Here is a 22,427-nt window from a genome sequence, read left to right on the forward strand (position 1 = left end):
GCTTATCCAAACAGAACAGATTTTGCTGAGGCTAGAAGTTTACCATGAAAATGTCTGATTTACCCAGGAAACCACTCAAGAACATCTCAGGCAGATAAATACATATTATTCCAGCTGGAATAAGCATTTCTTAAAGGAACACCCAGTTCAGAGGCTCTTCATTGCCACGGAACACTTAGGGGTTGCAGGAAAAGACAAGCAATGCTCTGTGCTGAGAGTAAACAGACTCCTGAGCCCACAGCAGCCTCTTCATGTAGCTGTGCCAGAGGAGAGCACGTTCCTTCACACCACATGGTAGGAACTGTCACTGAAAGGATTCCTGGACCTCAGGCAATGGAAAGCATGCAACCACACCTGCACAAATAAAGTGTTAACCTACTCTCCATGAGTTGTCAGGTAATGGACACTGTCTGCCCAAACAGGAAAATTGGGTTGCAGAGACAAGAGCAATCACCTCACGGAACTTCAAAGGATCACCCTAGCTGGCACTTTTGGGATATTTCCAGTTGTACTTGCAACAACTGCTCTCATTTCAAGACGAGATTCATTAGGCTATAACTTCCCAAAACAAAAGTTTGCAAGTTATAATGATAGAGAATTCAGAGCACCTTCTGGAATGTAATGTCCTGAAGGTACAAGTACACAGTCTCACAAAGTGAGCCCAAAACACATGCATTTCCCTCAATCAATGCTTTTCTAACTACCATAAGCAGGAGACACTGTGTTCGAGCACACTGTGTGGGTGGCAGCACGACTTGGAATGTTTCCTCATGCATTGTCCTGAGATACAAGGTATTGTGGATGAAATGCAATGTATTTGAATCCTTGCAGTGCCATTCACAGCATAATCTGTTCAGGTAGAATCGGTCTTTGCAGCCGGACCTCAGCAATACCGACGCAGCAGCCGAAACACAACTTGTACCTCTCACCTCTAACTAGAAATATGGCCACTTATCACTGAAACAACATCCACATAACACTAAACACAGTAGCTGTGTCATGGAAAAAGTGAACACAATCACACAATCTTATCTTGTTTCCTAATTAAGAACTTGCATTTATGGACGCTCAGATGTTAAAAGAAAAAAATAAAAAGAGCAGTCCTATTAAAAGAGGTGGAAAATACCACTACGTGGAAATAACAAGACCTCAAGCATGTTTGCACAAAGGCCTTTGACACATTTTTTTCAAACGTACTGCCCGACCAACACACAAAACAATGAAAACACAGTAAGACGTTACCTTGATGCAGACGGACATTTTACCTTGGCAAAGCTCTAGTTCGTTTCTTGCAGTCTGTACACAGTGAAAACCTGCTACTACCCCTAAGGGGACTTATTTGCAAGGCATCTCAATAAAGACACTCCCACCTCAGAACACTGCTATAAAGACTTCTACTAAGATAACTATGAGTAGAAGGCTAATTGATGGACTATTTTAGCCAAAGCATGCTTCACACCCTGCAGCATGAATCAATCAGGCTTGCTTTCCTGCTAAGGCACTGTGATGGGAACCCAATCATTCTGAGCCAACGGGCAGCCCCACTGAAGATGCAAAGAGCATTTTGTTTAGTTTCCAGGTGTTTACTTCCTTCTGCCTCTCTGCATAATAGCCCACTGCCCATAAAATTCAGCTCTGCCTCCCCTGGGAGCCACTTAAGCCAAAGGCAGCTGGGTCTAGGCTATGCTCAGTCAGTTCATAGGAAGGTCATCAAGAGGTCACAGATCTCTATCAACTTGGCCCTGAAAAGAGAAAGACCCCAGCAAGAGGCATGATACCTCCATTCAGAGACCAAGGCAATTTCCAAAAATAAATGTGGACTTACTTCAGTGGCACATGCCTGATTCAGCTGGGAAAAAACCTTCCATTACAGGCAACAGTTGAGCTTAGAAAGCCAAGCTCCTTCTACAAGCCATCAAAAGTCTTACAGCCATACTACTGAACCATTCCATGAACTGGAGCTTATACTTCCCAGTGCCCATTTTTTCTGGCCCAGACTCCCTCAGGTATCCTGAAGGCCTGGAAAACTTCCTAACTGTCCTGCATTAACAGCTGAGCATAGAGCAACCCCACAAAGGTTGATCCAGCCCAGTCCCACTCCTGCAGCAGCCAGAGCTGCATCTGCAGAAAATGAAACACCTAAGAAGGAGCACAGGGACAGCCAAGACTTGCAATAGAGACTCTAGAAAAAGAAATCATGTTCTATAGCATTAAAACCAGTGCAAAGTTCTCCTTTCTCCAGATAGGCATAAGTATGAAAAAATTAAGACTACACATGCATAAGAGACAGAGAAGCCCAAGGGAGAAGCATTATTGCCCTTGAATGCAAATTACTTTGCCACCACTACTAGTTTCACTGAACTAAAACACCTGCCTGACAGGTGCCCACCTGTGACCCACTCACTCACGAAAGCTTGGGCTAACTGAAGACTGGAAAACACAGAAGCACCAGTCCCACACTGGTCACTGTGGACTGTGACCACTGGCAGGACTTCTCCAGAGCTGCTGACTCTACAGACACGACAGCACATCATGTTAGAGCCACAGACATGACAGCACATCATGTTAGAGTCACAGCCTCTGAAGGAAGAATCTTTATCTGAAGGAAGAATTGTTAGCTTCTTCCCATCTTAGCAGATGCTGTGTTTGAAGATATTCCAGAGACTAAATTTCAGATGAATTTTACAGAAGTTTCCTGAAAGCAGCTGTGTCAGATGCCTGCCCCCCGGGCTATCAGCACACAAAGAAGCTCGTGCACTAGAAGAAGCATCTACACAATGCTAATGGAAACTGTCCTTGTGAAAAGACACAGGACTCACTGGGCCAAAAACCAGTTCTACAAACAACTTTCAGAATGATTACACATCACTTCTCATCCGCTGGCATCCTGGCACCCATGTAACCCACTGCTACACTCTTCTACACTCGGTCTCACTATTCTCAGTCATTCTGTGCGTGGTTTGCCCAAAGCAGTTCTCCTCTCCCCAGCTCCTGAAGCACTTCCATTTGTGAAGCCTATGTACATGCACATCCTTCCCCATCACTAAGTTCTGTGCTCTGCATATGCAAATTTTTCCTACAGGAAGTCAACCTGGTAATTCTGTCCTGCTCTCCAAATTCCAGCTCGGGAGTGACCTGCCCACAAATGAACAACACCTCAAGTCACTATAAAGCTATGAAATGATCACTTGCTTCCTGCTCCACACAACAGCCTCAGCATGTGTCATCAAAAGGTGCACAGGCTTTTAGCAGACACGTTGCAAACTCCTTCACATTCGCTGCCTGCCTAGTCCAGCAGCTAGTGGTCCCTTGGGCACCACAATCACGGAGGCTTTCTCTAGTAGCTTGGAGTATTTTGGAACGTTTCTACTCCAGCCCATCTGGCCACTCAGTCACTGAGTTTCTCCCTACAAACATATCCATCTAGCAAAGCCCTTTCACAAAGGCTGGTATCCTGCTGCCCTACAGGAACATTTATTTTTCCCCCCTCTTGAATTTTACATCTCTACTTTTTGTGAAACACTTGAATACATCATTGCAGACAACACACCACCGCCCAGAGATGCAAGGAACCAGGGTGACTTCCTGAATCTGCCCTGTAACTCATGAGAAGACCTGATCAGAATCTGGTAAGATCAGTGGGCCAAAAGACACCGACTTCGGTAACACATCAGGCACCTCCTGGCTCCAAGAGAGGTGTTCATAAGCACATCTAGCCTGGACCATACCTTTAACCATACAGACAGCGATGACATCTACACCAATCAGCTTGTCTCCCAGCTCTGCCAGAGATACAACTCTGAGTTCAGCTGGCAGCACAGTGAATCCTTCCTGTTGTTCCCTACGGTCTGAAGTGTAGGTGACACAGACCCACGGATGCCTGGTGGCCACTGCCTGCCTTCGGGGAAGCGGCTGTAGGGCCATCACCGTTCACTTCGGGGGCGAAGAGACAGCTTTCCAAAGCCCGGCCACGATGATACACCCCGTTCTGCGATCCCTGGCCATCGCGGCACACACTCGCCAGAGGCTGCAACATGGAGGCACCGCAGCCGCGCTCCAACGCTCGTCCCCCCCTGCCCCGACGGTCCCCGGGGCCGCTCCCGCCGCAAGCGCAGCGGGGACACGGCGGCGGCCGGGGCTCGCTGCGCATCAGCCCCTGCCTGGGGCCGGGCCTCCCCGCCACCGAGGAGCGCGGCCCGGCGGGGCAAGGATGCTGCGGGAGCCGCCTCCTCCCCGGCCCCGGTCGCGCCCGGGCTCGGCACAGCCCCCGCGGCGGGGCGGCTCACCTGGGCACGCAGCTCGGCGCCGAGCGGTCGATCTCCCACGTGGCGAAGAGGTTCATGGGCACTGGTACCGGCACCGGGCCGCCCACCGCCATCGCGGCCGCCGACGCCACGGCCCCGCCGGCCGCCGCCGGAGGCCCCGCGGCGGGGCCCGAGCCCAGCGCGCCGCCCGCCCCCGCCGCCGCCGCCATCGCCGCCACCCCGCCGCCGTTGGGGGGCGGCGCGAGCCCCTCGCCTCAGCGACGGCCTCCACCCCGGCGCGCGCGCGCGCGGGCGCCCGCTCCCTCGCGGCCCGTGACCAATCAGAGCGCGGCTGGGGCGCGGGTACAAACCAACCGGAGCCGGGGAAAAGGGCGAGGACCGCGGCTAAAGGCGAGCAGCCAATCGGAGCCGAGCGGGAGGCGCGTGCGGGGCGGCCGGGGCCCAATCGGAGAGGCCGGCGGGGCGGGGCCAGCCAATGGGAGCAGCGCCGCTGCCCCGGCTGGGCGGGGGGAGGAGGGCGCGGTGTCGCTCCCTTTAAAGCGCATCGGTCCCGGCTCGCGGGAGCGCGCTCAGGGGCGCGGTCGGGCGCGCGCCCCGCAGCCGGGGCTGGTCCGTCTGTCCGTCTGTCTGTCCTCGGCCCTGCACGAGCTGCTGTGCCGGGGGTGGGGCGATGGCGAGCCGCGGACCGCCGCGAGGAGAGGGTGCCCTCAGCGGGGCGAGCAGCCGGGCAGCGGATGGGCCTACGGGGTAACAGAGCAGCTGGACCGGCGGCACGGCGGGTTAAAGCCAAAAGGAAGCCGAGACCTCTGACTGACTCTTTCCTCGAAACATCTGGGAACTCCAAGCACGCTGCAGGGAGAGAGACAGAAATCCCCTTCAGTCCCACTGAAGGTCTCCAGGGAATCCAGCAAAAGGAAGAGCATCATCAGCCAGAAACTGCAAGTGGAGGCTTTGATGGGCAAAAGCCATTTGTGACCTGGAGACCATGCCCTGAGCTTCAACAGCTGAGAAAGCATCGCAGATTATAAAGCCTGTGCAGGGCAGAGCATCCCTAGGGACAGAGCTGGGGGCAAGGCTGTGACACTGCAGCCGGACAAGTGCACTCTGCTCTGGCAGCAAGCATGAAGGTTCCCCTCCTGGACCTGGCCTCCAGCAGGGCCTTAGCAGAGTATCTGTCTGAAATGGCTCTGCCTCTTGAAAAAATTGGACCTCAGAGGAATCAAATCATCAGAGCAGGGTGGTACTGGTTTAGGGCTCCTGAAAAGAGGCAGAGATGAACCAAGAGCTGCAGTGCTCCTCATTGAAAACTATCCAAAAGTAACAGCCAAGTCAATAATGGGCAAACCAGAAAATGAAGAAAAGCCAGCAGCTTCTGCAGGGTCCTGTGCTCCTCAATGTATTTAGCAGTGACAGAGTTTTCCATGGATGCAGTGTTATTCCAGGCAGACTGTACAATGTGGCTCATGCCAGTGGAGGAATTAGACCTGGAGGAGTGGCAGCAGCATAATCTTGCGGAGCAGCCTAAAGCATCCACGGTTTCTACTGTCAATCTTGAGTACAGCACTGGTGTTTTCAAAACATTTCCAGTGAACGTTTCAGGGGCACCTTCCTGAATACTGATGTATAGTTTGTAGTCTGTCCCTTGCACCTCTTCTTTTTACTTGTGTTTGTTACTTCTACCTTTCCTCTGCTGTTGAGGTTCAGGTTGCTCAGTAACATGCTGGTAATTCACATCAGATTCCAGTTTGACTAGATGGATAATTTGAACCATCATCAAACTTTTACTTCATGTTTCCTGCCCACCTTCCTAGCCCATTTCTGCATCTGACAAATGGCACAGAGTTGCCCAGACCTCCTGACTTGCTCACAAGACAGTTTGATTACTGCTTTAATACATTTGCTTTCCTTTAAGTAAGTCATTAATGCACAAGAGGACATTTGCTTTCACCCTTGACAGCCTTGGTTCTCAAATAACATTTTCTAGGGGATTGTAGCAGAGGCCTTTGTGGAAGACCAGCTGGACCAAGGATGAGCTGCATTTTCATCGCATTCTGCTAATGAATGTGGAAACCTTGGTTTTGCAGCAGGAGAGAGTCACACAATGGTCATGGCCTTATCTCAGTATTTTCACCTATCGTTGTTTGACCTCAGCTGGGTATCACCATTGCCCTTCCCCAAAAGCAGCTGCCTGCTCCAGAGGACCTTGCTAGATCTAGGGTCTTGATTTATCCTGAGAAAACCCATTCCAGTCCCTCTACAGCTGTTTGCTTTCATCCATTTTATTTCTAGTCTGAGTCACCACTCCTGGCTATTTGTGTGGTACTTTAACAGCATTGAGTGCTCCAGGTTTTAAGTGATGTTCTCTCACTTCCAGGAGACCAGAGGCACCTCTCTGCTGAGCCCAGGGCAGCCTGCTGAAGTGACTGCCTTCCAGGCACTTCCCAAGGGCTGGCAGTCCTGCTGCTCCCCTGGGCTGCCTTTCCCCCACCTTCCTGAAAGATGCCTGTCACTTCCAGCCACCTCTGCTCTGCCCTGTGGCTGTGTCATGGTTTACAATCTCTGATGCTTTTTCAGAGCTGTTGGAGCTCAGGGCATGGTCCCCAGGTCATAAATGGTCTTTGCCCACTGTAGCTGTCACTTGCAGTTTCTGGCTGATGAGGTTCCTCTTTTTTGCTGCGTTTCCCCTGGAAGGATGTTCAGTGGGATTGAGGTGGATTTCTCCGCCTCTTTCCCTCCAGCCAGTTCCCTTCAAGTACTTCTTGCAGCTCACTTGTGGGTTTTGGCCTTCTGGCTTTTTTATGGATGAATTTATGCATTTGTTCTCAGGCTGTTTCAATGTGCTTTGTTTATTTGGGAGCTTGGCTGCACAGCCCACTCTTCGTTTTTTCCTGCTTTCATGTTATATTGACTTTGTGCCTACAGCATGAGCTACCCACAGCTGTGCTCTTCCACACATGGTGGCTTTTCCCGTTCTTTGGGGTCAAAATTTTTCTGTGTTGTTCACTGTAAGTCCCAGAGCCTGGTTACCTTCCAGCTTAAACAGAGACTGGTAGAGTGGTCATCACATTCAGCTGCTTTCCCAACTCCTCTTATGCTGAGACCTTTCTTGGTGCCAGCCACCAGCTGAGGTTTGCTTTGTTGTGGATATGATCCTTGAGGACATCAGGGAAAGTGTCCAAGGAACCCTTGCTCTTCAGCATCCAGGAAACCAATTTGAAAAGTGCCTTCAGAAAAGCCTCTTACTTATTTTCTTTTATGTGTCACTGCTGCCCAAATGGACCATGCCCATGAGCTCCTCCCCAGCACTTCAACACTGTTTAGAGACCTCACAGCAGCCAGCATCTTTGTCCTGGGCAGACAAGGTACCACAGTGTGTCCCTGTATGTTGGTCAAGCCCCTGCAGGACACCTGATCCCTTTGGGCCAGCACTTTTCTCAACCACACTGTTCCTGGAAGAGCCATGTGTTGTCTTAGCCTTTGTCCCCCAAACAAGGCTGAGGTGCAGCAAGACACGCCAGCTGCTCTGGAGTAGAGCGTTTCCCTTCAGTACAGACATCCCTCTGAAGCTGTCATGATTTTAGCTGTGAGAGCACCTTTTCTGGCACAGCCATGTTTTCTCCCTCATCACCACAACCTGCAGCCCCAGCCCAGAGGGGTGGGAAAGGTGTCCTGGTCTCAGGCACCGGGCCCAGGCTGGCCTCACATCCAGCCCAGTCTCCAGACCCTGGGGACAGTGCCACATCACTGGTACCTGGGCTGCTGCCACTCATGTACTTGGCCTCGTGGTGGGCTGGGGTGGCCTCCTGCCTTGCAAGATCTCCAGGATTTGTGTGCTCCAGATTCAATGCTAAACCCCTCCATTTTCAAAATCCTTTGGGGCCCAGGCTGCCAGGCCTGCATATGTTAGTGACATTAGCAGCTACTCTGTTCCCTTCTAGGTACATCCCAGTGGTCCAGCCTGTGCCCTGCCACAGCTTTGCAACAAGTGCCCCTTAATGTACTGCTTTCCCCTGATGGTCCTTTCATTCCTCCTGTGAGTTGCTTCCAGCAGAGCGACACCTACTCTCTGTCCCATCGAGGTGCGTGATGCCGCATGTACCTGTGTTTGAAGCGAAGGTTTTTCAATAGACACCATCTTCTCAGAGGGCCAGCTTGCACCCCAAACAACATTGTCACCATTGCTTAGCTCTATTCCCTCCATTCTATATTTTTGACAAATGGTTCCTTGCATTGACTCCATATATTCATTCCTTGTTTCCCTGCTTGTCACACCCAATGTCTTGCTTCTCCATTCTGATGTCACCTCCCGTTAGGCATTTTTGTGATGTTAAAAAACTCTTCACTCAGAAAATGTTCCCAGTTTGTTGTTTTGGTTTTTTTTAGTTGCCTTCCTGAGGGATGTCCATCAGTTCCAACCACTTCTCACACTCTGTGGCCAGGCTGTGGGAGCCACAAAGCTCTTTTGGAGCAGTTGAAGCTCTCAGCACAGTCCCCAGGCCACTGCCAGCCTTTCCTCATTACAGCCACTGCTTGCTGTTCCTTGCTGACAAACTTTCTCTGCTTCCCACGGTTCCCCTTTGAGGATGTTAACATGACTGATGGATTTCTCCATCTCTCTCCTAACAGCCTTTGAGTGCATTGCTGTCACTCTCCAAAGGGACTTTTCGGTGCCAGTGGTGGGGTTGCAGCTGTCACAGGCAGAACAGGGCTAAGTTGAAGATGCTTTTCCACCCAGGTCTGGAGCCAGCAGCAGCCAGAGAGCAGCTATGTGCCTGGGAACCCTGGTGTACCCTCTCTGGTTTCCTTCCATTTTATCCATGATACAGATGCATCCACATACCTATTGTGGCACCCTGGTTCCAGCATCATGTTTCAGAGAAGCACGTAAGTATCTGTTCCTGCTCTGGCTCCTTATTTTTATGTGCCTTGTTAAAGCAGCTCTTTACTGCTTCCCACACAAATGTTGTCACCTCCTGTCCTAGTCTCTAGTGGAGTCTCAGGGGTTTTATGATTCCAGCTCATAGATGAATCATCTTGTCTTTAGCCGAATTGCTCGGTGGTTTCCTCCAGCACCCCTCTCCCACCTCTGTCGCGTGGGTACCTCTGTGATGTCCCCTCCCTGGGTGCCTCCATGGACAGAGACCCTTTACTCCTCCCTGCATCCTGTAAGAGACTGCTCGGATAGCACATGAGAGCCAGTGCTTCTGAGTCCCAGAGGAAAGAAGTAGGTTTATGCAGTGTCAGCTTGCCCTCTTGTGCCTCACATTGCTCTCCACCTGAGTTGCAAGGTCTCCTTTCATTTTTGGAGGCAGGTTGCTTTGGCTGCTTTTTTTCCCTGCCCTTTCAGCCCTTCTAGGGATTGCTGTTTATTCCTGGGTTAGGAGAACGCTCCCACAGCCAAACTCCTTACCTTGTTGCACCTGTCTAACCCAGAGTTCTGCTCCCTTCACACAGGACTGTCACCTGCCTGCATCAATGAGTCCACACTCACCGTGGGACATGTGAGCTAAACCTGGATGCTAGTCCAGTGTCTCCATTTGCCAGGGACAACAGAGGTGGGATTTTTATGTTCCTGGTGCCAGCCAAGATGCCCCAGGGCATTGGATCCAACAGGGACCTACAGCCACTCTGCCAGCAGCTGGATGCAAGGAGGGCTGCGATTCCGCTGGCATTCTGTCACTTGCACTTGTCCTTGCTCTCAGGTCTATGCCTGGTTTTGCTATTAGCCCGTCTCCAGAGATCTTAGAGCTTCCCTGTCTTCCAAAATACATATATCTACAATGAGCACTTCAAACTCAGAGAGGAAATACACTGAAAAACCTTCACTGTGTAGCTAAGACCTAGATCACTCATCAGAGCAAAGTTTGGAGTTAAATGCAATAAGCTGCTCAGGCTGATAGAAGAGCAGTTGCAGAGAGGTATGTCCACCAGGGTAAGGGAAACCTTTTGCCTTCCCTGGCCTGCTTTATCTGCACACAAGCCCCTGGTGGTGCCAAGCCCAGATGGAGCTGGGGCTCTCCAGCACGCTGCCGACCGGCACAGCTGGGTGTCAGGGCATGGAGGTGCATAGGTTCCCCTGCCTTCTCCACCCAGCAAGGAGAGATCCCGGGCCCAGTCCCTCCTGGAGGGCGGACATCCTTGTCAGCCCAGGCTTCCAAGGGTGCTACAGGTTCTTCGGGGGCCTCTGCTCGGCTGCGGCCCTGCGGGGTCTGGGTCTGGCCGGGGCAGGGCGCAGGGACCGGGCCCGGCGGAGCGGCAGGCGGCGCCGGGCCCGCGGGTGAGGCGGGGGCCGCCGCAGTCCCCGCCCGCCGCCCGCCGGGAGGGGCCGAACGCCGCCGCCGCAGGAGCGCCGCCGCCGCCGGGCCGCGCCGGGCGATGCCGCGCCGGGCCCGGGGCCGCCGCCGCCGCCGTCCTGCGCCCCGGGGAGCCGCCCGAGGTAAGCGGGACCCGGGGGGGGCGGCAGGCCGGGCCCCCGCGGCCGGCGGGCAGCGCCTGTCCCGGCAAGGCCCGGCCGATGTGGGCAGGGGGCTCGGACAGGCGGGGCCGGGGGTGCCCCGGCGCTCCCCGGGGACAGAGCGCGGCGGGGCGGCCCCGCTCGGGCCCCGGGACGGGCGTCCGTCCGGCGGGGCCGCGCTGAGCCGGGGGGACCCCCAGCCCCCGCGGAGGCTCGGCCAGGCCGTGGGGGGCCAGGCGGGTGAGCCCCCGGCCGTGTGGCGTGCTCCAGATGTGCCACATCCACGGGCTCCCCCATGCCCACCAGCCTCTGATCCCTCCCCCTGAGAGGCACCTGTGTCTGACAGGTTCAGGCTTCGCTGCCTCCCGCAACGTGCCAGGATGCTGCTGGGCCCAGGGATGCACGACTGCGCCGGACGCCTGCTCCCTCAGCCAAAAAGCAGGAGTTCAGGTAGCTTGTGCCCAGGGCCCTGTGCCATCAATTTCAGCCTCAGGAGCATCCATGTGCGAGGGTGACCATTAACTGTGTGGCGTCCATCCTGCTCCCAAGCACTTGCTCCATGGTCAAGTCCCAGCTGCACGCTGCCCCCTGGATGACCAGGATGGTGTCCCAGGGCCCCCGCACAGCCCAGGCGTGGCAGAGGCGGGCTCTGCGTGGGCAGCCTTCGTGCAGCGCTGTGCCACACAGTCATCAGCCCAGTTTCATCCTCCATTTCATCCGGGGGGCTGGCTCCCCTCCAGAGCAGCTGCCAAGTTGTGCCTGGCGAGGCCCCGGCTCTGTCCTCCCTCTTTGCCTGCGAAGGCAGCTGCCTGCAGCTGTGCTTGGTCAGGGGGAGGGAGTCTGACAGCCCTGGTCCAAGGCAGGCAGGGTGCTTTTGGGGACAGTGCTTTGCTCTGCCCCAGCCCAGGAAAGCTGAGCATCCCACAGAAATTCAGGGCTGGTTGCAGAGCTCCTTGTGTCCTGGAGCTGTGGGTGGGCTCGTGCTGCTTTTCCCTGCTTTCAGTTTATGGTTTTGGGGCAGGGTGGGCATGGGCAAATAGCTCTAGGCAAAGCTCTTGGGGAGTGTGAACCTGAAGGAAACCGAATATTGGGCCAATTTTTTCCCTGCCACCCCACATTACAGCCAGGCTGAAAAAGCCAGGCTTCCTCTTGTGCTGTGCATGAAAATAAAGAGACTAAAAAGAGTGGTCCTGGATCATAGCAATTAAGGACCTGCTTGGCTTAAACACGTAAGTCTGGTCTTACGTGCCTAGTGGGGGGAAAATACAAGCAGTACCACTGGCTGGGAAATCCCATGGAAAATAAGGCACATGCCTTTGTGGTGGCAGAGGCTAGTCAGTGTGATGAGCTACCAGAAGAGACAGTAGGCTCCCAAGTGCTTGAAGTGTCCAGCCTGCCCCACCATGTGCTTCCTAGGAGCTGGGTTTCAGCCAGCACGTGCCACCAGGATGGCCTGGTCAGCCTGAGGAGCTCTTTGGCCAGAAATCTGCAGGTTTGCAACAAACCAGGCACATAGGATGGGAGAAATCTATGAATGGCTCCCCCCCCTTCTTTCAGCCATCCACAGCTGTTGAGGAGAGGGCGGCAGAAGGGGGCCCAAGGGTGGGGATAGGAAATCTCAGCAACTCCCTGATGACCCTGCCTGTTCCTCTGTGCAGGATGGTTCCCCCACCACCTGTCAGCAAGCCCCATGTGTGCCTCTCCACTGTGCTCATCATGACCAGCCTCGTCCTCATGGATGCCTACCTGGTGGAGCAGAGCCAGGGCTCCAGGAAGCTGGGCATCTGTGTCATGGTGGCAGTGGGTGACATATGCTTCCTGCTGGTCCTCCGCTATGTGGCTATCTGGGTTGGGGCAGAGGTAAAGACAGCTAAGCGAGGATATGCCATGATCCTCTGGTTCCTGTATGTCTTCGTTCTGGAGATCAAAGTCTACTTTGTATACCAGAATTATAAAGCTGACCGGAAAAGCTTGGATCTCATAGCCCGCAAAGCGTTGACCTTGCTGCTCTCCATCTGCATCCCAGCTCTCTACGTGTTGTTGGTGGCCACAGAGCACATGGAGTACGTCAGAACATTCAAGAAGAAGGAAGATCTCCGCAACCGCCTTTTCTGGGTCATTGTGGACATGCTGGATGTGCTGGACATCCAGGCCAACCTCTGGGAGCCTCAGAAGAAGGGGCTGCCGCTCTGGGCTGAGGGCATCATGTTCTTCTACTGCTACATCTTGCTCCTGGTCCTGCCGTGCGTGTCCCTGTGCGAGATCAGCATGCAGGGGATCGGCATCGTGCCACACCGGATGATGCTGTACCCCATGCTGAGCATGCTCACCGTCAACATCACCACCATCTTCATCCGAGGCAGCAACATGGTCTTCTTCAGGGATGCCCGGGTCTCCAGCATCTTCATGGGCAAGAACATGCTGGCCATTGGGATGAAGGTCTGTATGTTTGTGCAGTACCAGCGGCACCAGCACCACACACCCCCGGGGCTGGACCCACAGCACAGCGCTCCGGCCCAGCCGCCCACGGGGCTGCGCAAGGCCCGGGACCAACCTGCCTGCCCCGAGGAGCTGGCCCAGGACAACACGTGACGAGCCAGCAGGAGCTACAGCCTGGGCATCCCCATGCCTGGCCGTACCTATAAACCCGGGGCAGGCCGCTGAGCTCCCTGCCTGGACAGAGAGCAACAGCCCTGCTCCCTCCTTCCCTGGGCAAAGCTGCTCAGGGCCCCGAGAGGCGCATGGCGAGGGCCCCCACAGCAGTCTCTGTAAGGCTGCAGAGCAGTTTGGAACCTCAGCACCCCACCTGGTAAACCAGCAGAGCAGAGGAGGAAGCCAGGGTCGCCTGCTGTGAGTTGTGTCTGGGTGAGGCCAGGCAGCCCTACCCTGTGCCAGGCTCTCTGCCAGTGCTCCCCGTACAGCACTGCTCTCTGGCCAGCCAGGGTGCCACACGGGGACACAGCGGGTCACCCACTCTGCTGTTGTGGTTGGCCCTGGCTCCAGTGTGGTCCTTGGCAAGCAGCCTGCTCCCCACTGTGTGAGCCGAGGTCCCCATGCAGGGGGAGCAAGGCCTGGGCCTCCCCCTGCTGTCACCCCTCTCAGCCAGCTGCAGGCCTGGGGGGACCCAAAAAGGGGTGACTGTCCTTTTTTGTATCTCCCTCTTTGCAATAAAAGACCTGAGCCCTGCAGCCTTTCTATGTCTGTGTCCCTGCCAGCAGCAGCTCCTGTGGGAGCCTGTCCCTTGTGTGATTGGGTGTCCAGCTGCAGAGTGTGTGGAGAGGCTCACTCAGTGACTACCTAGGCCTGGGGAGAGCATCCCAGGCCACTGGGTCTGGAGCCATTCCTCCTGGTCCGCAGGTCCTGTGAGAGCCTGGTGGGCTCCGAGGGTGTCACTGGCAGGGTGTGTGTTGGCAGCTTTGTCAGCCACCACCGCCTGTGCAACCAGTGCAGTCACATCAACTGGGACCAGTCATGCCCAGGGACACCCACAGCAAGTCCCCACACTCCACTCGGAGGGACACCACTGCAGGTCTGCCCAAATCGCCTTAGAAACAAGGAAAATAAGCCAACTGCTTGAGGCTGGGGAGGCTACTGGCAAGAGCAGCTCTCCAGCAGTAGGAAGCTCTCAGGAGATGTTGGAAGCATCTCCTTCCCTTGGAGCTGGTGCTGCCGTGCTGCTGCCTGCCCAATACCCAGTGTCACCTCACCCCGGGCTGAGCTGGGCAATGCCCCAGGGCTTGCCCTGCTGCAGGGTGCTGGGCCCAGGAGCTGGCAGGCACACAGGCCCCGGGCTCACTGCCACCGTGCTGAGCAGAAGCAGGTGACATCCCAGTGACGATGTCCTTGCTGCACACAGGCACTGCCCTCAGCAGGAAGACCTTTAGCTCCAGAGGGGCAGGAGGGGAAAGCATGACCACTTTGGGGGTGCACCAGCCTTGCCACCTGCTGCACCAGACCTACAAGCAGCAGGGGCTGGGGATACGTGGACTCAGAGATGCTGAGGAGTGCCATGGGATCCCTCAGCAAGGCCCTGGCAGCAGGTCTCAACAAGCTGGCACATCCCATATCTCCTGCCTTCCCCCAGTTCCACTGCGACTTGTCACCAGAGCAGGACTTGCGTCATCCACAGGAACTTCAGTGGAGGCAGGTGCTTCAGCAACACCCTCAGGCCGGCTGACCTGCTCCTTGTTCCACGTTTTGCTCCCAGCAAGGCCTGTCCCCAGGCCCCAAACACCTGTGGCCACCCACACAGCACAGCTGTGGCCAGGCACTCTCCCAGCACACCCTGACCTGTCACACTGGGGCCACCTGGGCCATCCCCTTGTCAGCACAGCCACAGCAGACATGGGCAAACGGAGCAAGGAGAAGCAAGAGGGCTGGTGTTCAAACATATTGGAGAGAGGCATTGACTCCTCTGAGTTCAAACACTTTTGACTGTAACAGCACTAACAGTGGGAATAGAGGATAACAGGTACTTTATTTCATACAGGATCAGTTTCCTAGAAGTATTAATAACGCTGTGGAGATGACCCTGAGAAACCAAGCTGCTCTGAAGGAGAGATCCCAAACAGCAATACCTGAGCAGTCACAGCACGCCCCATGTATGAGGAAGGCCAGCCACACCTAGATCTGCATCACCAGGAGCAGCCCATGTGGAGCAGAGTGGTCCTCTCACCCTTACTCATCTCTTGTGAGACTACATCCAGACACTGACCCATGCTGGGCCACAAAAAGACAGCTGTTGGTTGTCTGGGCTGACTCCAGTTGGGTATGGGAAAGCTGTCAGCGGCGGGAGCACTGCTAGGAAAGGCTGAGGGAACAGGATTTATTCACCCTTAGGAAGAGGAGGTTTTGGGGAGACCTTACAGCACCCCTTTCCCACCCACCCCCCAGAGCTGTGACAAAGCTGCTGAGAAGACAGAGCCAGGCACTTCACTGAGAACAAGACAGTGATTGTGCACTAACACCAGGAAGGTTTCCTGGATGAGGGGACAAAAAGTTCCGTCTTGAGAACCTGAAGCAGTAGGGCAGAGGCCAAGAGAGGCGAGGGCATCTGTCCTTGGACATTACCAGACCCTACCGAAGCAGCTCTGGGCAACCTGATCTGAAGTCAGGGTTGCTGCTCTGAGCAGGCATTGTCCCACATCCTTTTCTGCCTCAGTGGAAATCTGAAAAGATCTGGAGTAGAGCCAGCAGTGCAGGGCACGACTCAGGCTTTCCTTGCTAGAGTTAGAAATGAGCAGGTGCAAGGGCAAAGACAGCTGTCATCACCATCAGCATCTGCAAAACACACCACCCAGGCATGACCTAAACCACAAGCAAAGAAGGTACTTCAGCTACAAAAACCCCACTATTTCCTTCGGCTCAGCCTCTGCTCTGCTGCCTTACAGCACCACTGTGCAGTGGAAGGCAGATCCTGGGAATTGGGATAACCATCTCCCAGGCCTGGCCAAGGCAGAATGAGTCCCAAATGCCAGACAACAGCAGGACTGTCCAACAGTCACAGGTTCTTCTGTGAGGGCAGATGGCGCTTGTCTTTGATGGCATTCCTCTTCCTCTTCTTGTTCAGGAAGCTCTCCAGCTTTCCACTCCTCTTCAGCTCTGCATACTTCTCAGCTAGTTCCAATTTCCGCTTCTCAGCTGTAAAGTCAAGTTTTATACTGAAGCCCAAAACATCTCTACAGAGCAGCCCCTCCTCACCTCTCCCTCCCTGGTCCAGGCTTAGCTTGTCCCTTGAGTACCAGCACTAGAACAATCCCCCCCACAGCTCTGTGGAATAGTATGGACACTTTGCTTCCGGTGCTTGAATTCCTGCCAGCAGTACTCCCTCTGGATCTTCCTGCAGCATGCTCACACCAAGTACTTACATTTCTTTAGGAAGAAGGGTTTCTTTCCCTGCTTGGCCAATTCCCTCTGTTGTCTTTTCAAAGTCAGCTCCCTCTCTCTCAACTTCTGCTGTTTTTTCTGTGCCTGTTCCTGCTGTGTCTGTACAAAAAGGGTGGCCTGTGTCAGCATCGAGGCAGACCTCAGGTCACATATCCTCTCTCCCAGTGCCTCACAGAGAGGAGATGCTGCACTGAACTCACCATACGGTTCAGGAGCCGCTGAAGTTTCTCCTTCTGTTCCATGTTCCGGCATTTCTTCAGCTGCTTCTGAACCATCTGAAGAAGAGAGCAGAAAGCTGCATGACTGCCTGCCTATCACCTCCACTGTGAAAAACCTTTGAAGAAGTAGCCCCTGGCAAGCAAGGTTCTTCCAGGCAAGGATGGGCACAGAGCATCACCTCCTTCTCCTGCTTCTTGATGCTGTCCAAGAAGCTGTAAGTCTTCATAAATATTTCAGGCTTATATTCTCCAGACAGGTCATCAAATCGAGGGTCTCTCTGGACCTGACAGCAGGGAAGGCAAAGGCAAGAGCTGTAGTCAGTGTCAGCCTGCTTGCTCTCCTTTCATGGATCAGCCACTGTTTTCCCCAGCAATGTTATGTTCCCACCACTGAAACATCTCCAGTTGGCAAAGATCAAGTACGACGGTCAAGGTGGCATCCCCAAAGTCACGCCTGCATCCAGTTTCCCATGCAACAGACATCTCCACATGCAAGTCTGCCACCCAGGAATATCCAGGAACAGCAGCAGGAGTGCTGCCTCCAAACTCCTGCAACTCCCAGACCAAGAGCTGGCTGAATATGTGTTGTCAAGGTGATGGATTTGGGAGCTCAAACCTATCTAGATTTTCACAGATTAACTGGGTCAGGTCATGCAAAAAGGGAGAGACAAAAAGAAGTCTCTAACTGTGGAAATTTCCATATTCACATGATCCAGCAACGGTAAGTGAAAAGTTACATTCAGATGGAAAGTAGATGGACATCTGGAGTCCCAGGATTAGTACTGAACAGTGACCATGGTTTGCAGTGAAACTGTCATTGGTGGCAGTCACTGCGCCTTCTAGGAACGCCTGGGTCACAAACTCTCAAGTTAACCTGCACCTGCTCCTGCACCCACCCACTGTTCTCCCCAGGGAAATGCTGTCACTGTCTGCACTCGGCAGTGGTCCAGCCCTGTTCTCCAGAAGTAGCCTGGGCCATCTGCAGTAGCCCCATTCCCAAGTGTGTGCCCTGTCAGCAGTGCTCAGGGAAGTCATGAACTGGGGAGGGGCAGCACTCACCTTCTTCCTAACAGGGACGACTTGTCGCAGGAAAGGTACAGGCTTCTTGGCAGACATCTCCAGTGGCCTGAAAATGAGAAAAGTGTATTTAAGAGGAGCAGACATCAGAATGAGGCCCAGGCTAATATGCTGGGAGGTTATTTGGACCCTCAGAAGAAGATTACTGCACAACAGACTCTCCCAACTCAATCCTCACCATGATACCTAGAGAAAGCAAAGAGGTGACTCAGTCAAGAGCCACAGAAGGCTACAAGAACCAGATGTATCAATGTGTGGTTAAAACAGCCCACACAGAACCTGAAACAACTCCACTGTCTCAAGTGAAAACCTACCACCTGCATCAATAAATGTGCTGTACTGATTATTCCTCTCATGGAGTCACAGAATGGCTGGGGGTGGAAGGAACCTTTCCTAAAGCAGGGTTACCTAGAGCAGGTTGCACAGGATTGCACCCAGGTGGGTTTTGAGTATCTCCAGAGAAGGAGACTTCACAACCTCACTGGTGAGCCTGTTCCAGTGCTCAGTCACCCTCACACTAAAGAAATTTTTACTTGTATTCAGGTGGATTTCAAAGATAGGGAGAGCAGCTGAGCAATAACATCTGCCAGCTCCCTCAGCACTCATGGGTGTCACAGCTGGGAATTTCTGCACTGGCCTGGTAGTCACAAAGAGAGGCCAATTCCACTATGGCCAGGCTCAGCAAGAAAGCCCAGTTTAACACCAGTAAGGAAAGAACCAGCCCCCAGGAGAACAGGCTGCACAGCAGATGGCACATATCCTGAGAGGGACTCCACAATGAATCAGGACCATGAGGATCACAGTGACAACCAATTAAAGGAACAAGTTCTCCTTGCAACACAGGCCTTCACAGCTTGATGTTTCAGGCACACAGGGGGGCCAGGATAAGGTGGGACAACAGGGTATTACTCTCCCCAGTATTACTTGGGTGCTGCATCCTGTCACTGGTCAGTACCTCAGGCAAGTTATCAGAAACGTGAGAAACCTGTGAACCACCTGCTGAGAGCACCACAGCCAGCCACCAGTGACACTGGGCCAGAACACAACCCCACAGGCACAGGTTTTCCAAATCCCTCTTAGGGCAGCATTCAGTGTATTCTCACATCTGCTGATGTGGCTACAAGCCTGCACAGTGCCCTGGAGTCAGCTTTATACAGCACTGCTGAAGCCAGCTCAGTGCCAGGGGATTTTCCTGAAGCCCTTTCTTTAAGAAGCTCACTTCCGTAACAAAAACATGAGAGAAAAAGCATGTGGGATTTACAGCAATACATCACTTAAAGGATCAGAGGAATTAAACAAAAGCAGGATTATGCAAACTCTGTGGCAGAAATAGAGACACTGTGAGAAGATGTTGCACTACACAAAATCCCCCAGAGTCTTGGGTAAAAAGTAAAGCAGAAACATCATCCTAACCAACTCTTTATGGCAGGAGAAATGGTTTTTGTGTTCTCTGCTTGTGTATTGAGCAGAGATTCAGAAATGAGTTAGGGAGTGCCAGTGTAACAGAGGAAAGCCATTCAAATCACTTGGATGCCACTCTGAGGACTGAAAACTAGCTAAATACTACAAATAAAGGGTAAGGGTACTGCTCTTACCAGTGGGGGCCTGTGGAGAACTGTAAAAAGGTGTGATAGCTTTTGGTGTGTTGAATACAGGAAAAAGTCTGTGATGGTGAGTACTGTGGAGAGGGAAAAAAAGGAAACTGACCATAGACAAGCCACAGATGAGACAGCAGCAGAAGGATGAATGGAATTCCAGAACAATTGTCTATGACTGTAACTCCAGCCAGTGAGAGCCAGGCAGAAGATACTGATAAGCTGGAAGGGGTTTAGGAACCAGCAGGGCAACTATTTCAGGTCACAGTAGACACTATCACAGAGCCTGAGAGGCACATCATGCCAAGGGTTACAAGTGCCTTAATATAGAGGATATAAAGGTATTGAGTGCCAATTTAACTATCAAGTGACAGGTGGCTGCTGGGGATTTGAGGAGGACAGGATATTAAGAGCTCTGAAAACAGCACCAGACCATTCCCAAATGAAACACTATAGTGACAGGCATTATTGTCTAGTGTACTAAAGGAGATCTATGCCAGCTCCAAGGCAACACCATTGCTGTGAGAGGCTCCCAGTGTAATTTCTGGAGTGCAGAGAGCACACATTCACATTTTTCTGATCACAAAAGAGCCTCTTTACCCCTTTTTGCCTTGTTGCTGCTTCACTGTAGCTTTGGTAGGCTTCGCAGTTTTCTTCCCACCAGGCACCTTCTTGCTCACTCTCGTTCTTGCCTCACTCTGCACGCGCAGGAGTTCTTCAAAAGACATATCAGATTGATCTGGAAGAGAGCACAGGGCACACCTGAACTCAGCAGCTTCTCAAGGCACTTCTCACCCCCAAACTCCACCAAGAGGGATGTCTCAGAGCTTGAGACAGTGACACGAGCATAGCAGTGCCATCCCTGTACAACTGCGTGGCAGAAAGGAACCAGTGCATCCCTCAGCCTTCGATTCCTCTCCCATCAATCACTTCAGTCTTTACCACTGGAATAGAGCAGCCTTCCCCTCTTCCCAGTGTCTTTGCTTCTCTCTCCACTCAACAGCACACACAAGACCAGTACAAAGAGCAGTACGAGCTCTACAGTGGGCATTGCAAACTCTGAGGGGTCACCTCTCAGTCCTGACTTTCCCACTTTAACCTTTCCTTAATATCCCTTAGTGTCAGTAACCTTTAACATTTCTTATAACCAGAATGCAAAATTATTATCATCATACTATTCTTCATCCTAGATTTATACCTCTAGGTGTTCAGAACCAACAACTGAAAGCATTTCTTCAAGTCAGCACTTGGATATGCTCATTCCGCTCTCTTTTAAGGGCAAGAAGGGGTTTGCACTGAGTCCCTTCTGGAAGGGAAAGCTTTGACAAACTGACTTAGGTGGTGGTTGCCTGCCCAGCACCTCGGAGCAGTGACAGGCACATGGTCTTTCTGAGCCTTTGCAATACAAGACACCCCAACTGTGGCCCAGCAGGGACAATCACAGCTTGTCTGTGATACCTTGGCTGGATGCCAGGTGCCCCTCAAGTTGCTTTTGTAGCCCACTCACTCCCAAAGCCTTGCCACACAAACAGGATACACTGCCCCCTGAGTAAGGTTTGTGTGTGCTTTGCCAAATTCAGGAAGCAACATGAGGTCAGTCACATTGGCTCAGAGCACGGACTCATCCCAGGCACTCTCATCCTGGCAATAACCAAGACTTTCTGCTTCAGAAACTACTCCCATCATCCAGAAAACATAATGGGCACAGCCAAGAGATGCCTCAATAAACGTTTTCTTTTTGCTTGTTCTGAATGCTCAGGAACTCTGCTCTGATGATGGTCATTAGTGCTCTGAGGTGGGATCTGGGAACAGTGACTATCCAGTCTGCTGCACAGGGGACAAAGGAAATGTGAATACAGCATGATTTCATTGCACTGCTTCCCCTAAACACCCCTCCCATCTGAATTCTGAACAAGGACAGTCAAAAGGACAAAGAAAGCATTAAAGGAAAGGAATAACGATGTGGAAGATACTCTTGGCACTTGATGAAGACAAGGCACCGTCACTTGCACTCCAATATTCCATTTGGCTGCAAGTCCAAAACAATACTGTTTAAATAGCAAAGGCTTACAGGATGTCAATGAAAATGAGACAGAGACATCACATAAAAAGATGCACCATTTAGCAAAGGATTAAAAGGAGGTTTGGTATAAATCAGGCAAAGCAAAGGCATGCAGAGTGCAGAGTTTCCACTGATAAAGTATCTCAATACTGGTACAGGGGACCAAACCTGACTACCTGAAACCTAATGGAGAAAATGATTTCCACACAGTAGTATCAGTCCACAAAATACATCCTACTGTCTATTTGTAGGAGATTGAATTAACCACTCACAGTGATAAAAACATCACTGGACATCACTATAAAAAAAGAAGCCTGTTTTGGGGCAGAAGTGAATGGTCCCAGCAGGCATTCACTGCTGGGCAGCAGATTTGTCAACTGTGTGTGTGAAAAGGTTCTGGTTAAAAAGGCAGGATTAGCTTATTTTCCTTGTTCCTTGCATTCTTTCTCGAGGACTTAACTTCCCTATTTTTTTCTTTCCTTTTTTCCCCTTAGAATATAACTTACCTTTTCTGTCCTGTCTCTGTAGTCCATTTAATTTTCCCTCCTGCAATTTTTCCCCTTCATCCATTATTTTGTGGATTGTTTCCTCCTTTTTGCACCTCTTGATAAGCTACTTCTACCTGCTGATAACAGGGGCATTTCCTACTCACAAGCACAGCCTCCTCGTGTTTGCTCTCCTCCCACAGACTCCTGTGACACATGGACACCTTATGCCTTCCTCAGCTCAGCCTGTAGGGAGCTGTACAATGTGCAGAGCACATCAGAGTGTCCAGGATGCAAGAACAGATGGCCTAAAGAAATACCTGATATCTGCCCAGTCGTTCCCTGCTGAGACAAAATCAATGCTGGACTCTAATAGAACTCCTGC

General features: G+C 52.6%; 3 protein-coding genes and 1 long non-coding RNA gene across 8 annotated transcripts in view; 2 read left to right on the forward strand and 2 right to left on the reverse strand.

Moving 5' to 3' along the window:
- Positions 1-11,130, reverse strand: part of LOC116441849 (phosphofurin acidic cluster sorting protein 1-like) — a 62,979-nt gene extending 51,849 nt beyond the window's left edge. Inside the window, exon 1 of one of the 3 annotated variants that reach the window (XM_032104215.1) lies at positions 11,053-11,130. Coding sequence is in view for 2 of the 3 variants with exons in the window: in XM_032104214.1 (XP_031960105.1) it covers positions 4,287-4,474 (188 nt within the window). In the remaining variant the exon portion in view is untranslated. Of the gene's footprint in view, positions 1-4,286; positions 4,478-11,052 lie in introns of those variants that run through there. The other 2 variants (XM_032104214.1, XM_032104211.1) reach the window with 2 other exon arrangements.
- On the forward strand, positions 4,810-10,061 carry LOC116441874. Its single transcript, XR_004239262.1, has 2 exons — positions 4,810-9,149; positions 9,720-10,061. It is a non-coding gene; the product is annotated as an uncharacterized LOC116441874 (long non-coding RNA).
- Positions 10,626-13,907, forward strand: LOC116441861 (transmembrane protein 121-like). 3 transcript variants are annotated; one of them, XM_032104254.1, is made up of 2 exons: positions 10,626-10,701; positions 12,378-13,907. In XM_032104254.1, the coding sequence occupies exon 2, from the start codon at positions 12,379-12,381 to the stop codon at positions 13,309-13,311; it is 933 nt and encodes a 310-aa protein (XP_031960145.1). In that variant the 5' UTR covers positions 10,626-10,701; position 12,378; the 3' UTR covers positions 13,312-13,907. The 3 variants fall into 3 exon arrangements, with proteins under 3 accessions (XP_031960145.1, XP_031960143.1, XP_031960144.1); XM_032104252.1 differs by lacking the exon at positions 10,626-10,701 and adding an exon at positions 11,088-11,169; XM_032104253.1 differs by lacking the exon at positions 10,626-10,701 and adding an exon at positions 11,091-11,172.
- Positions 13,908-15,177: 1,270 nt separating this feature from the next.
- On the reverse strand, positions 15,178-22,187 carry RRP36 (ribosomal RNA processing 36). Its single transcript, XM_032104261.1, has 7 exons — positions 22,064-22,187; positions 20,096-20,234; positions 17,883-17,949; positions 17,003-17,107; positions 16,806-16,880; positions 16,587-16,704; positions 15,178-16,359 (listed from the first exon to the last, which is right to left on the reverse strand). The coding sequence occupies exons 1-7, from the start codon at positions 22,125-22,127 to the stop codon at positions 16,220-16,222; spliced, it is 708 nt and encodes a 235-aa protein (XP_031960152.1). The 5' UTR covers positions 22,128-22,187; the 3' UTR covers positions 15,178-16,219.
- Positions 22,188-22,427: the final 240 nt, after the last annotated feature.

This window comes from Corvus moneduloides, chromosome 3, assembly GCF_009650955.1.
Source record: "Corvus moneduloides isolate bCorMon1 chromosome 3, bCorMon1.pri, whole genome shotgun sequence".
Lineage (NCBI taxonomy): Eukaryota > Metazoa > Chordata > Aves > Passeriformes > Corvidae > Corvus > Corvus moneduloides.

Coding starts and splice junctions, on each gene's coding strand:
- LOC116441861 (XM_032104254.1), top strand. CDS start 12,379: ATGGTTCCCCCACCACCTGTCAGCAAGCCCCATGTGTGCCTCTCCACT.
- RRP36 (XM_032104261.1), bottom strand. CDS start 22,127: ATGGATGAAGGGGAAAAATTGCAGGAGGGAAAATTAAATGGACTACAG. Junction 17,950..20,095: donor CAGCAACAAGGCAAAAAGGG/GTAAAGAGGCTC, acceptor TCTCATTTTCAG/GCCACTGGAGATGTCTGCCA. Junction 17,108..17,882: donor TCGTCCCTGTTAGGAAGAAG/GTGAGTGCTGCC, acceptor CCCTGCTGTCAG/GTCCAGAGAGACCCTCGATT.